Raw genomic sequence first — 12,200 nt, forward strand, 5'->3', positions numbered from 1 at the left:
CTGTAGCACCGAATGATCTTCCATTTACTTTGTCCTTGGAAAACTTGGGCTTCTTATTTTTTCCTTCTCATCTCTAAAGGAAAACTGTGATTGTGAAGCACTTCAGAGACGCTGTGGTATTCTGGCAATGGGGAGAAATTACTGATGAGTACTGATACTCGGGGGGGACTGGCAGGGCAAATGCGTGGGATATGGGGAGAGGGCCTGAGTGGGATTGTGGTCGGTGCAGATTCGTTGGGCCGAATCGCTGCTTCTGCACTGCAAGGATTCTATGTGGCAGCCAAGTTGCACGTAGCAAGATCCCACAAGCTGCAATGTAACCAGATTATCTGTTTATCGGTTTTAGTTGAGGGATAAATATTTGCCAGGGTAATGGAGAGATCTCCCCTGCCCCCCTTCCGATAGTTTCATGAGATCTGTCATGTCCATCTGATAGGGCAAGCGTGGCATTGGCTTAATATCTCTTTTAAAAGACAGTCCCTCAAACAGTGCAGCACTCCTTCAGTATCACATTGGTGTTGCAGCTTTGATTATTTCTAGATTTAAACCTTCAGCTTTCTTGGTTTAAAGACAAGATAACCATCAATTAGGCCATTGCTGACGCCTACAAACACAGGATTGTTTCCAAAACTCTTCTCATCAAACATCTGATCCCGGCTTTTAGGGGATTGGGTGGGTGGTGGACCGGATGACTTGTTGTTTGGATGGCTGTGTGCACTTCCAGGGCAATTTCAGCTTAGCATTCCCAATAGGAACCAAATAGGCAAGGAATTAAAACCAACCTGGAGATTTACACACCAATCTCTCGTGGTTTTTTATTTGAATTTACCATTCTCAGCATACAGCAAGAAGAACGAGTCCTTAGGGCGGCATTGGTGGCACAGTGGTTAGCACTGCTGCTTCACAGCTCCAGGGACCCGGGTTCGAATTTCGGCTCGGGTCGCTGTCTGTGTGGAGTTTGCACATTCTCCCCATGTCTGCGTGGGTTTCCTCCGGGTGCTCCGGTTTCCTCCCACAGTCCAAAGATGTGCGGGCTAGGTTGATTGGCCATTCTAAATTGCCCCTTAGTGTCCCGGGATGCATAGGTTAGAGGGGTTAGTGGGTAAATATGTAGGGATATGTTGAGAGGGCCTGGGAGGGATTGTGGTTGGTGCAGACTCGATGGGCCGAATGGCCTCTTTCTGCACTGTAGGATTCTATGATTCACAGCGCCAGGGACCTGGGTTCGATTCCCAGCTTGGGTCACTGTCTGTGCGGAGTTTACACACTCCCCCCGTGTCTGCATGGGTTTCCTCCGAGTGCTCCGATTTCCTCCCACAGTCCGAAAGACGTGCTGGTTAGGTGCATTGGCCATCCTAAATTCTCCCTCGGTGTAACCCAAACAGGCGCCGGAGTGTGGCAACTAGGGGATTTTCACAGTAACTTCACTGCAGTGTTAATGTAAGCCTAATTGTGACACTCATAAATAACAACAACAGTGGAGTCCTTTAAATATGGGGTTACGATACCAGCTGCTGTTACTGCTGGACAGGTCAGGTCCTAGGATGGAATCTGGCTTGTTAGATCCTAACTTTTATTGTTTGTTTAGAGACTTGGATGAGCAGACTCACATGACTGCCCATGAACATGTAACAAAAGAATAAAACATTTATTAATCATAGAATCATAGAAACCCTACAGTGCAGAAGGAGGCCATTCGGCCCATCGGGTCTGCACCGACCACAATCCCACCCAGGCCCTACCCCCACATATTTTACCCACTAATCCCTCTAACCTACACATCCCAGGACTCTAAGGGGCAATTTTTTTTTTTTAACCTGGCCAATCAACCTAACCCGCACATCTTTGGACTGTGGGAGGAAACCGGAGCACCCGGAGGAAACCCACGCAGACACGAGGAGAATGTGCAAACTCCACACAGACAGTGACCCGAGCCGGGAATCGAACCCGGGACCCTGGAGCTGGTTCAAGAATACCTTAACTTTTAACGCACAACTCCTTCACCCCAGTTATGTCTTCATACAGATATATACAGATTTGTCAGGTTTACACAAGTTACAACATATATCTTATACTCCAATATTCTCAATAAATATACCCGTCCATCCAATTCTCTTCCCATTCCTTGCTCTGGCAGTCTGATCATTTTGCGATAAGAAATCAGAACATCAGAACATAAGAACTAGGAGCAGGAGTGGGCCATCTGACCCCTCGAGCCTGCTCCGCTATTCAATAACATCATAGCTGACCTTTTCGTGGACTCAGCTCCACTTACCCGCCCGCTCACCATAACCCTTAATTCCTTTACTGTTCAAAAATGTATCTATCCTTGCCTTAAAAACATTCAATGAGGTAGCCTCAACTGCTTCACTGGGCAGGGAATTCCACAGATTCACAACCCTTTGGGTGAGGAATTTCCTCCTCAACTCAGTCCTAATCAGAACCCACCCACCATTTGTAAGGGGTTCCCGACTCAGTGAAAATCCAGACCAGTAACTGGCAATGTGTTGCCAGACTTGCTGGGTGTTTGCCAGCAGTTTTTTATTTTTAATTTCAGATTTCCATCATCCGTAGTATTAGAATAATTTTATGATTTTCGACATATAGCATATTCTTGTCCTCTATTGGTGTAGGGGAAGGGGGAGCTTTACTCTTTGGAAGTGGGATTTGGAGAAGATTTTCCAGATATTTTCTGCCATAAATATCATGGCTTTTTGTCTGCATTTTTGTCTGTCCCAGGAGACAGTGCTGCAGGGAGTGGTTTTGGGAAGAGCCTAAACAAGTTGTGTCAGGCATCGTGAGGGCAGAGCAGGTTCAACAGAGACCACCTGGTCTGTTTGAACCTGCCCTTTGAGGATAATTGTACTTTGTAGAATCCCTACAGTGCAGAAGGAGGCCATTCAGCCCATTGAGTCTGCACTGACAACAATCCACTCAAGACCTACCCCCGTAACCCCACATATTTACCCCACTAATCCCTCTAAGCAACACATCCCGGGACAGTAAGGGACAATTTAGCATGGTTAATGCACCTAACTTGCACATCTTTTGACTTTGTGATTGATCTCTATTCTACCTGATTTGGAAATGCTTGAGACAGACACTGGAGGCAGGACTTACAACCCCATGTGAGTTGAGCTTGGTGCGGGTAGCTGCACAGCTTGGTGTCACCTACCGACGTACCAGTTTGCTGGTTCAATCCAGTGGCACCTGGGACATTTACTCTGAGGCAGGATAGGAGTTTGCAGGGGTACCCACTTGAAAAGGGTGGGCAGCCACTTAAGGATGTTTCAAGGCCCGATCGAAGCCCATTGGAATTTTCCAGTCAGCTCTCAGGCCCCTGAGATTTTGGGGTCTAAGCCATCTGCCTGGAAGCAGCTGCTCAGTTGTAGACTGGTTGGGGGGGGGGGGGGGGGGGGGGAGAGGGGGGCGGTGGGGGGGGGGGGGGGGGAGAGGGGGGCGGTGGGGGGGGGGGGAGGGGGGCGGTGGGGGGGGGGGGGGGGGGGAGACTCCCATTTGACCCTGACGTTGCTGTCCCAACCCTGAGGGCAAAATCCTGTGTCAATTATAGAAATATATTTCATTCGCCAGTACTGACCTCTGTCATCTCGATAATGAGCAAATTAACCAACATTTCTAATGTAGGAACATAGGAATTAGGAGCGGAAGTAGGCAATTTGAGCCCACTCCGCCAATATATGATCATGGCTGATCTCCTTCCCTTTATCCCGCTTTTGATCAAATATTTATCTATCTCTTTCTTGAATCCATTGATTGATTCTGCATCAACTGCACTCTGGGGCAGTGAGTTCCATAAATTCACAGACCTCTGTGAGAAGGAGCTGCTCCTTATCTCTTGAACCTCCCCCCTCTTGCTCTACAACTATGACCTTTTGCCCTAGACTAGAAAGGGGAACATTTGGTTAACATTTATTTGATCAATCCTGTTGAATATTTTATATACCTCAATCAAATCCCCCCTCATTCTTCTGCACTCCAGCGAGTACAAGCCCAAGCTACTCAAGCGCTCCTCATACGACAGCCCCTTCAAACCTGGAATCAATCTAGTGAACCTCTTCTGAACCGCCTCCAGTGCCACCACACCCTTCCTCAAAGAAGGTGACCAAAATTGAACACAACACTCCAAGTGTGGTCTCACCAATGCCTTATACAATTGTAACAACACTTCTCTACTTTATACTCTCGACTTTTGCAATAAATCTAAAAATCTTTGCAATGTATCTCAGTGTATTAACATTTGTGTTCCATATATCTTTGCCTTAATAGGTTGCAAGACTTTACTGAAGGGCATCTCAGGCAAATTTAGCAGCGGGGAGCTCATTGCTATCTTGGGTCCTTCAGGAGCTGGGAAGTCAACGCTCATGAATATTCTGGCAGGTTACAGGTAAGAGGAAAATAGGCCAGCTGATGAGAAACCCAGCAACCCTCTCAACATTACAACCAGCATATTTCCCTGAAAATATCCAGCACACTTAACACCGACATCCTGATAATTGTTCAATTGTCCTGTCGGAAAGTGGGTGCTTTTATGTGTAGGCGGTAATGCCTTATGAATAACTAGCCAGCCCTCACTCTCTGGGCTAACATATCAGGAATTACCATTGAGCAGAAGATCCCTGAGGACTGTCAGCACTTGTGTAGTGGAAGGTAAGCAGAGCTTTTAAAAGAGGGAGAAAATCAACAACGGCTTGGTGATGGCCGAGGTAATGCGTTAATGCACAGGTCGAAAATGCACTAAAGATGCTATCAATGTAAAAAGTATGCAGAAACTGAAGTGAAAGCTCACTTGCCTGAATTTTGTTTACAGTGGACAATTCTGGTTCAATTTGCCTTTCAATAGGGCCAAAACAAAATATCCCTTTATTTATGAGAAGATCAATAAAACATTTAAGGAGGTGTGACTTACAAACTACATTGGACATGAGATGGAGGTGTCCTACTGGTTAGTAGATGTGTTATGTTGAGGTGTTGGATGATGCATTGAACTCTTCCACTGTCCTTTCGCCTCTTGTGATGAAGGTCTCCTGCCTCTGGAAAGGTCTGAACATGAAATGGGGCTGGGTGACATTTGCCCAGCTCCTCATGGACATGAACACAGAATTGGTACTGGTTACCAGTTTCAGAGAGGGTACAACTGGCGCTGGTGGAGGAAATGCAGAAGTTAAGTTGGGGTAGGCGCAGGAGTTGCCAACTGTAGTTGGATATGTCCCAGGAGGTTTAATCATGTGACCTCCCTTCGTCAACTTCCCTGCCCCAACACACGTTTCATTGGCATGTCATGTTTCGTCATGCAGCATGCCAATTCCCTCATGTGCTGTGGCCAACTGGAAGTGAATAGGCACTTTGTTGCCCCAATTGGATGGGACTTGGCTGTTCGCCTTCCTGCCATTTCCTATATCTTGGGAGCTGATAACCAAAAGTGCTCCTTTTTCCTGGTTTTCATAGAATCATAAAACCCCTGCAGTACAGAAGGAGGCCCTTCGTAACATCCCACCCAGGCCCTATTCTCGTAACTCCACACATTTACCCTGCAAATTTACCCCGACATTAAGATCAATTTAGCATGGCCAATCAGCCTAACCCGAACATTTTTGGAGTCTGGGAGGAAACCGGAGCACCCGGAGGAAACCCACACAGACACGTGGAGAACGTGCAAACTCCACCCAGACATTGACCTGAGGCCGGACTTGAACCCGGGTCCTTGGCGCTGTGAGGCAGCAGTGCTAACCACTGTGCTGCCCATGCTGTTTTGTTCAGGAGATTAGTCTCTAATGGTTGGAGCCACTAGGGCAATGCTGAAGGGTTGACAATCCTAATAGTGTGGAGATGCCGGCGTTGGACTGGGGTGAACACAGTAAGAGTTTGCTACCAAATAAACCTGTTGGACTTTAACCTGGTGTTGTTAAAACTCCTAATAGTTGACAGGGGTAATTCTTTTCAGTGATGGTGTTAAGAATTCAGCTGCCTTAATGGAGGGAGCTTTATTCTGCATTTAGTCACTGCTGTTCCTGGGAGGAAAATGTAAGCGAAGTGTAAACGACTTGTCCTCACCTTGTTGAGATTAAAGCGCCTGTGAGGAAACACATGGAGTGAATTGTTGTGCGGTTACTCTTTTCACTGATCTACCTTGATTTTGTGCTTACTGCAGAGAAACGGGAATGAAAGGCGAACTCTTGATCAATGGACACCCCCGGGATCTCCGCTCCTTTCGGAAAGTATCCTGTTACATCATGCAGGATGATATGCTGCTGCCTCACCTCACTGTTCAGGAGGCAATGATGGTATGCCTATGATGTGGTTCAGTACAACAACAACACAAATAACAACGACTGATATAACTTGTGTTAAAGGCGCTATATAAACTATCCCAAGTCGCTTTGTGGGTGCATTGTCAGACCAGATTTGACACCGGGTCAGTGGCTAGCACTGCTGGCTCACAGCGCCAGGGACCCGGATTCGATTCTGGCCTTGGATGGGTTTCTGAGTGGAGTTTTCTTCACATTCTCCCCATATCTACGTGGGTTTCCTCCGGGTGCTCCAGTTTCCTCCCACACTCCAAAGATCTGCAGATTAGGTACATTGGCCATGTTAAATTGCTCCTTAGTGTCCCAAGATGCGTAGGTTAGGGGGATTAGCGGGCTAAGTACAAGGGGTTTCAGAGACATGGCCTGGATGGGATACTCTGAAAGGGAGTCGGTGCAGACTCGATGGGCCGAATGACCTCCTTCTGCACTGCAGGGATTCCATGATTCTGTATGAAATATTAGGACAAATGACCAAAGTTTGGTTAAAGAAGGGAGGGAGGTTTAAGGATCTTGTTAAAGAAAAAGAGAGCGAGGTAAAGAGGCAAAGGGATTTACTGGGGGAATTATGGAGCTTATGGCCTTGGCGACTGTTGGCATGGCTGCCAGTGATGGAGCAGTGAAAATTGGGTGATCCCATGGATTGATTTGTGAATAGGTTACATCTAGGAGTGGAGGGAAATAATGAGGAAATTTCAGCCAGGCTCCAGCAGAATCGTGAATTTATTTAAGTTCACTGAATGCCACCTCCATGGCCTCCCTGCAGTACCATCAGTGGCCACTGCTTCTGCTTGGTGTAAGGTTTTTTTGAAGTTCATTTATTAGTGTCACAAGTCGGCTTACATTAACACTGCAATGAGGTTACTGTGAAAATCTCCTGGTTGCCACACTCCAACGCCTGCTCGAGTAATTGAGCGAGAATTTAGCATGCCCAATGCTAGGGCGGCACGGTAGCACAGTGGTTAGCACTGCTGCTTCATAGTTCCAGGGACCTGGGTTTGATTCCCGGCTTGGGTCACTGTCTGGGTGGAGTTTGCATATTCTCCTCATGTCTGCGTGGGTTTCCTCTGGGTGCTCCAGTTTCCTCCCACAGTCCAAAGATGTGTGGGTTAGGTTGATTGGCCATGCTAAAATTGCCCCTTAGTGTCCTGGGATGCGTAGGTTAGAGGGATTAGCGGGTAAAATATGTAGGGATATGGGGGTAGGGCCTGGGTGGGATTGTGGTCGGTGCAGACTCCATGGGCCAAATGGCCTCTTTCTGCACTGTAGGGATTCTATGATTCAATGCACCCAACCAGCACGTCTTTCAGACTGTGGGAGGAAACCGGAGCACCCGGAGGAGAAGGTGCAGACTCTGCACAGTGACCCAAGCCGGGAATCGAACCTGGGTCCCTGGCGCTGTGAGGCAGCAGTGCTAACCACTGTGCCATTGTGTCACCTATGTCCAAAGCAGCTGGCCTCTGACTGGCTGGCAGCTCTATGAGGTGGGACAGAAGTCCCAGCTCCGACAAAATAAAGGACCATTGCCTGGAAAATTAAAGCAGGTGAGCTGGCAGTGTGGAAATGGGCGCAGCCCCGAAGTTTATGCTGGGGTGTGGGGAGCCTGCCCTCAGCGTAAAATCCAACCAAAAGTTTTTTCTTAAATTCATCAATGGGGTTTGAACGCCATTTCTCAATCTTTTGTACATCTCATATATCATATGTCTCAGTGTTACATTTTGTCTGATAATGTACCAAAGAGCCTCTGGGATGTTTGATCACGTTGAAGATGCTCGGGTGATGTGGTGGCACAATGGTTAGCATTCTTGCTTCACAGCGCCAGGGACCCGGGTTCAACTCTGGGCCTGGGTGACTACCTGTGTGGAGTGTGCACATTCTCCCCATGCGGGTTTCCTCTGGGTGCTCCAGTTCCCTCCCAAGTCCAAAGGTGTGTGGGTTAGGTTGATTGGCCATGCTAAGTTGACCTAGTGTCAGAGCGACGAGCAGGGTAAATATGTGGGGTTACGGGATAGGGCCTAGGTGGGATTGTGGTCGGTGCAGACTTGATGGGCCAAATGATCTCCTTCTGCACTGTAGGGATTCTATGATCCTATGATATATAGTCAGTTACATTCTGGTTGGATCTCTGAATGGATCTCAATCTCAACTCCATTTACATTTCTTTTGTTTTATATCCCTCAATATCTTTATAGAGGCAATATAGGAACAAACAGAGGAACATAGGAGCAGAAGCCTGCTCCAAAATTCAATTCACTCTTGGCTGATCTCTCCTACAATTTCTCTATATATTTAATATCAAGAAGTCTATTGATCTCTGTCCCAAAGATCTTAATGACTGAATTCTCACAGCCCTTATAGAGAATTCCAAATATTTACCACCCTCTAACTGAAGAAATTCCTCCTCATCTCAGTCCTAAATGGCTTGCCTCTTATTCGGAGACTCTGCTCTCGGGTTCTCGATCCACCCAGCCAGGGGAAGCATTCTTCTGCATCTAACGTATCGAGCTGTGTAAGAATCTTGAATTCTTCAATTAGACCATCTCTCATTCGTCTAAACTCTAGAGAAAACAGGCCCAGTTTCCTCAGTCTGTTCTCATAGAATAATCCTGCCATCCCAGAGATCAGTCTGGTGAAACCTTTTGGCATTCTCTCTCTGGCAAGTATATCCTTCCTTGGGAAAAGAGTCCAAAATTGCATGCTCCAGGTGCGGTTTCATCAAGGATCTATACAATCTATCCTTTTCTGTCTTGATGACTTGGATTGTCCTCCAGCATCCATAACCTTTAGAGGAGCAAATTCTTCCTGATTCCAAAGTGTCCACATTTAAGAATATGCCTCCACATTCTGGATTCTCTCACCAGAGAACAAAATTTCTCAGGGGTTAAATTTAGGCCACTCACAGCCCATTTTGCAGGCATTATCTGGTCTCCTCAGGCCCTAAAATATGGCAGCAAGAATGTATATCCTTAGGATCACAAGTATGTCAACTGGAAAATTAGCTAAGGGCAAACAAGTTTCCCCTGCCTGGAGCGGGTATTAGGTTGTTTGTATGTACAAATAAGAGGCCCAAAGCCTACCTCAGTTACTTGCTACAATACTGATTTTCCCCAAGGCGGCCACTTTTCTATCTTGAAGGCTCTATACAATCTCAATTTAATATTGAACCTCATTCTTTTCATACTTTTGCTTTTATGATGCATCGCTTCTAAGGCTGCAGTTATCCCACCACTTTTGCAATGATGTGGGTAGCTATCTGGCGTGGATTGATGTGGTTAAACACACATATGGCAAGTCAAGCAAGGTCCCATCTAAAAGCTGCCTTATACTGAGTTGGGTTTGCACCCTCTGCAGTTTAGCTTTGGTCTGCTGGCATGGTACTTACTGCCCCTTACCGATGCTGATGTCTAAGTATGTCTGCAATTTTGCACTTGTTATCTTTCAGGTCTCAGCTAATCTGAAGCTCCAGGAGAAAGACGAAGGTCGGAAAGAAATGGTGAGATTTTGAGACAGATTTTCTGACTGTTTTTCATTTATCTTTCGTTATTTTTATGCGTTGTAAAGTGAAAAGTGAGTAAATGTACCCTGACTAACTTTGACCAGTTGGCAGTAACCCTTTTTAACTCAGGCGCGTTACTTTTGAGATAGACAAAGGGGACAAGAGTCAGATGATGATCCAACACAACTTCATTGAACACATTGTCAAGAAAAAAACATATTTATCAGACTCTACTATTGTGCTTTAATTCAACTCTATCAAACTCTCTCAATCTCTTCACAGGATTTTTCAGTAAACAGTCTCAAACAGATCTTGAAGTAAACAGTCTCAAATCTACACTAGCTATCCACTTCTGTTAACTTTTTAAAATTCATTCGTGGGACATGGCCATCGCTGGCTTGCCAGCGTTTATTGCCCATCCCTAGTTGCCCTTGAGAAGGTGGTGGTGAGCTGCCGTCTTGAATCGCTGCAGTCCATGTTCTGTGGGTTGACCCACAATACTATAAGGGAGGGAATTCCAGGATTTTGACCCAGCGACTGCGAAGGAATTGAAACTCTTGCCCCAGTTAATTGATAGGCACAAAAACTTTATCTTTAAATCAAATCACATCTTTATTAGGAAAATGTAACAACACTTTAAAATACTTCCGACTGCTACAAGACTGACTCTCTGACATTCTTTCACGAATCAATGCTTCTATTCCCCTATAAGTCTACTATAACACAGTAAGAAGTCTCACAACACCAGGTTAAAGTCCAACAGGTTTATTTAGTAGCATGAGCTTTCGGTGCGCTGCTCCTTCATCAGGTGAGTGAAGAGTTGAGTTCACAAACAGGGCATATAAAGGCATAGACTCAATTTACTTGATACAACGGTGGTCAAGAAGGCATATGGCATGCTTGCCTTTATTGGACGGGGCATAGAATATAAAAGTTGGCATATGATGTTGCAGCTGTATAGAACATTGGTTAGGCCACATTTGGAATACTGCGTCCAGTTCTGGTCGCCACACTACCAGAAGGACGTGGAGGCTTTGAAGAGAGTACAGAAAAGGTTTACCAGGATGCTGCCTGGTATGGAGGGTCTTAGCTATGGGTAAACTGGGGTTGTTCCCCCTGGAAAGACGGAGGATGAGGGGTGACCTAATAGAGGTGTATAAAATTATGAAATGCATAGATAGGGTGAACAGTGGGAAGCTTTTTCCCAGGTCGGAGGTGACGAACACAAGGGGTCACGGGTTCAAGGTGGGGGGGGGGGGGGGGGGCAAGGTTCAACACAGATGTCAGGGGGACATATTTTACACAGAGGGTGGTGGGGGCCTGGAATGCACTGCCAAGCAAGGTGATTGAGGCGGACACGCTGGGATTGTTTAAAACTTATCTAGATAGCCACATGAACAGACTGGGAATAGAGGGATACAAACGCATGGTCTAGTTGGGCACATGAGCGGCGCAGGCTTGGAGGGCTGAAGGGCCTGTTCCTGTGCTGTATTGTTCTTTGTTCTTTGTTTACAAGATAATGGTTGGAATGCGAGTCTTAACAGATAATCAGGTCTTTACAGGTACAGACAGTGCGAGTGGAAATAGGATTAAGCAGAGGTTAAAGAGGTGTGAATTGTCTGTATTGTCTGTACCTGTAAAGACCTGATTATCTGTTAAGACTTGCATTCCAACCATTATCTTGTAAATTGAGTCTGTGCCTTTATATGCCCTGTTTGTGAATCCAACTCTTCATTCACCTGATGAAGGAGCAGCACTCCGAAAGCTCATGCTACCAAATAAACCTGTTGAACTTTAACCTGGTGATGTGAGACTTCTTACTGTGCCCACCCCAGTCCAACACCGGCATCTCCGCATCATGTCTACTATAACAAGTATACAAACATAGATTTTAACTATTTATGCTTAGCTAATAGATCAGAAGGGGTGTCTTTATCCATTCATGCTGGCCAGACATGGTCTTCTCTTTTTCAAATATCCAATATCTATTCCTTGAGACTGGCTCGAACACAGTGCACATATGCACTGACCATAGCTATATCATCTATATTGGTTTATTGCAGCAGCCTGACTTTGGGGCAATGTTCTAAGTCTGTCTAACACTGAAAAATCAGACTGATGGCTCCATTTGTATTTGGTTTCTGTCCATTTTTTTAGTTGTATTCAATCAAAAACTAAATTGGTCCAATCAAAATCTCTACAAGAGAAATATTACAGACCCAAGCTGACAAGACAGGGCCCATTCTTCCTGTCTTGGGCTCGATCAACAAGATCCAAGCTGATTGGAGCAGGCATTACATCCCCTCCAGTGCTTGATCTGAGCTTCATCTTAGCCAAAAGCCTGGATGGCATTTTTAAAAAATACTTCAAATGGTTTCTGT

General features: G+C 46.0%; 1 protein-coding gene across 1 annotated transcript in view; it reads left to right on the plus strand.

The window, feature by feature from the left end:
• Positions 1–12,200, plus strand: part of abcg1 (ATP-binding cassette, sub-family G (WHITE), member 1) — a 59,125-nt gene that overhangs the window by 19,710 nt on the left and 27,215 nt on the right. The window contains exons 3-5 of the mRNA XM_078232067.1: positions 4,288–4,405; positions 6,170–6,302; positions 9,766–9,816. Coding sequence (XP_078088193.1) covers positions 4,288–4,405; positions 6,170–6,302; positions 9,766–9,816 — 302 coding nt within the window. The remainder of the gene's footprint in view (positions 1–4,287; positions 4,406–6,169; positions 6,303–9,765; positions 9,817–12,200) is intronic.

This window comes from Mustelus asterias, chromosome 17, assembly GCF_964213995.1.
Source record: "Mustelus asterias chromosome 17, sMusAst1.hap1.1, whole genome shotgun sequence".
Classification (NCBI taxonomy): Eukaryota; Metazoa; Chordata; class Chondrichthyes; order Carcharhiniformes; family Triakidae; genus Mustelus; species Mustelus asterias.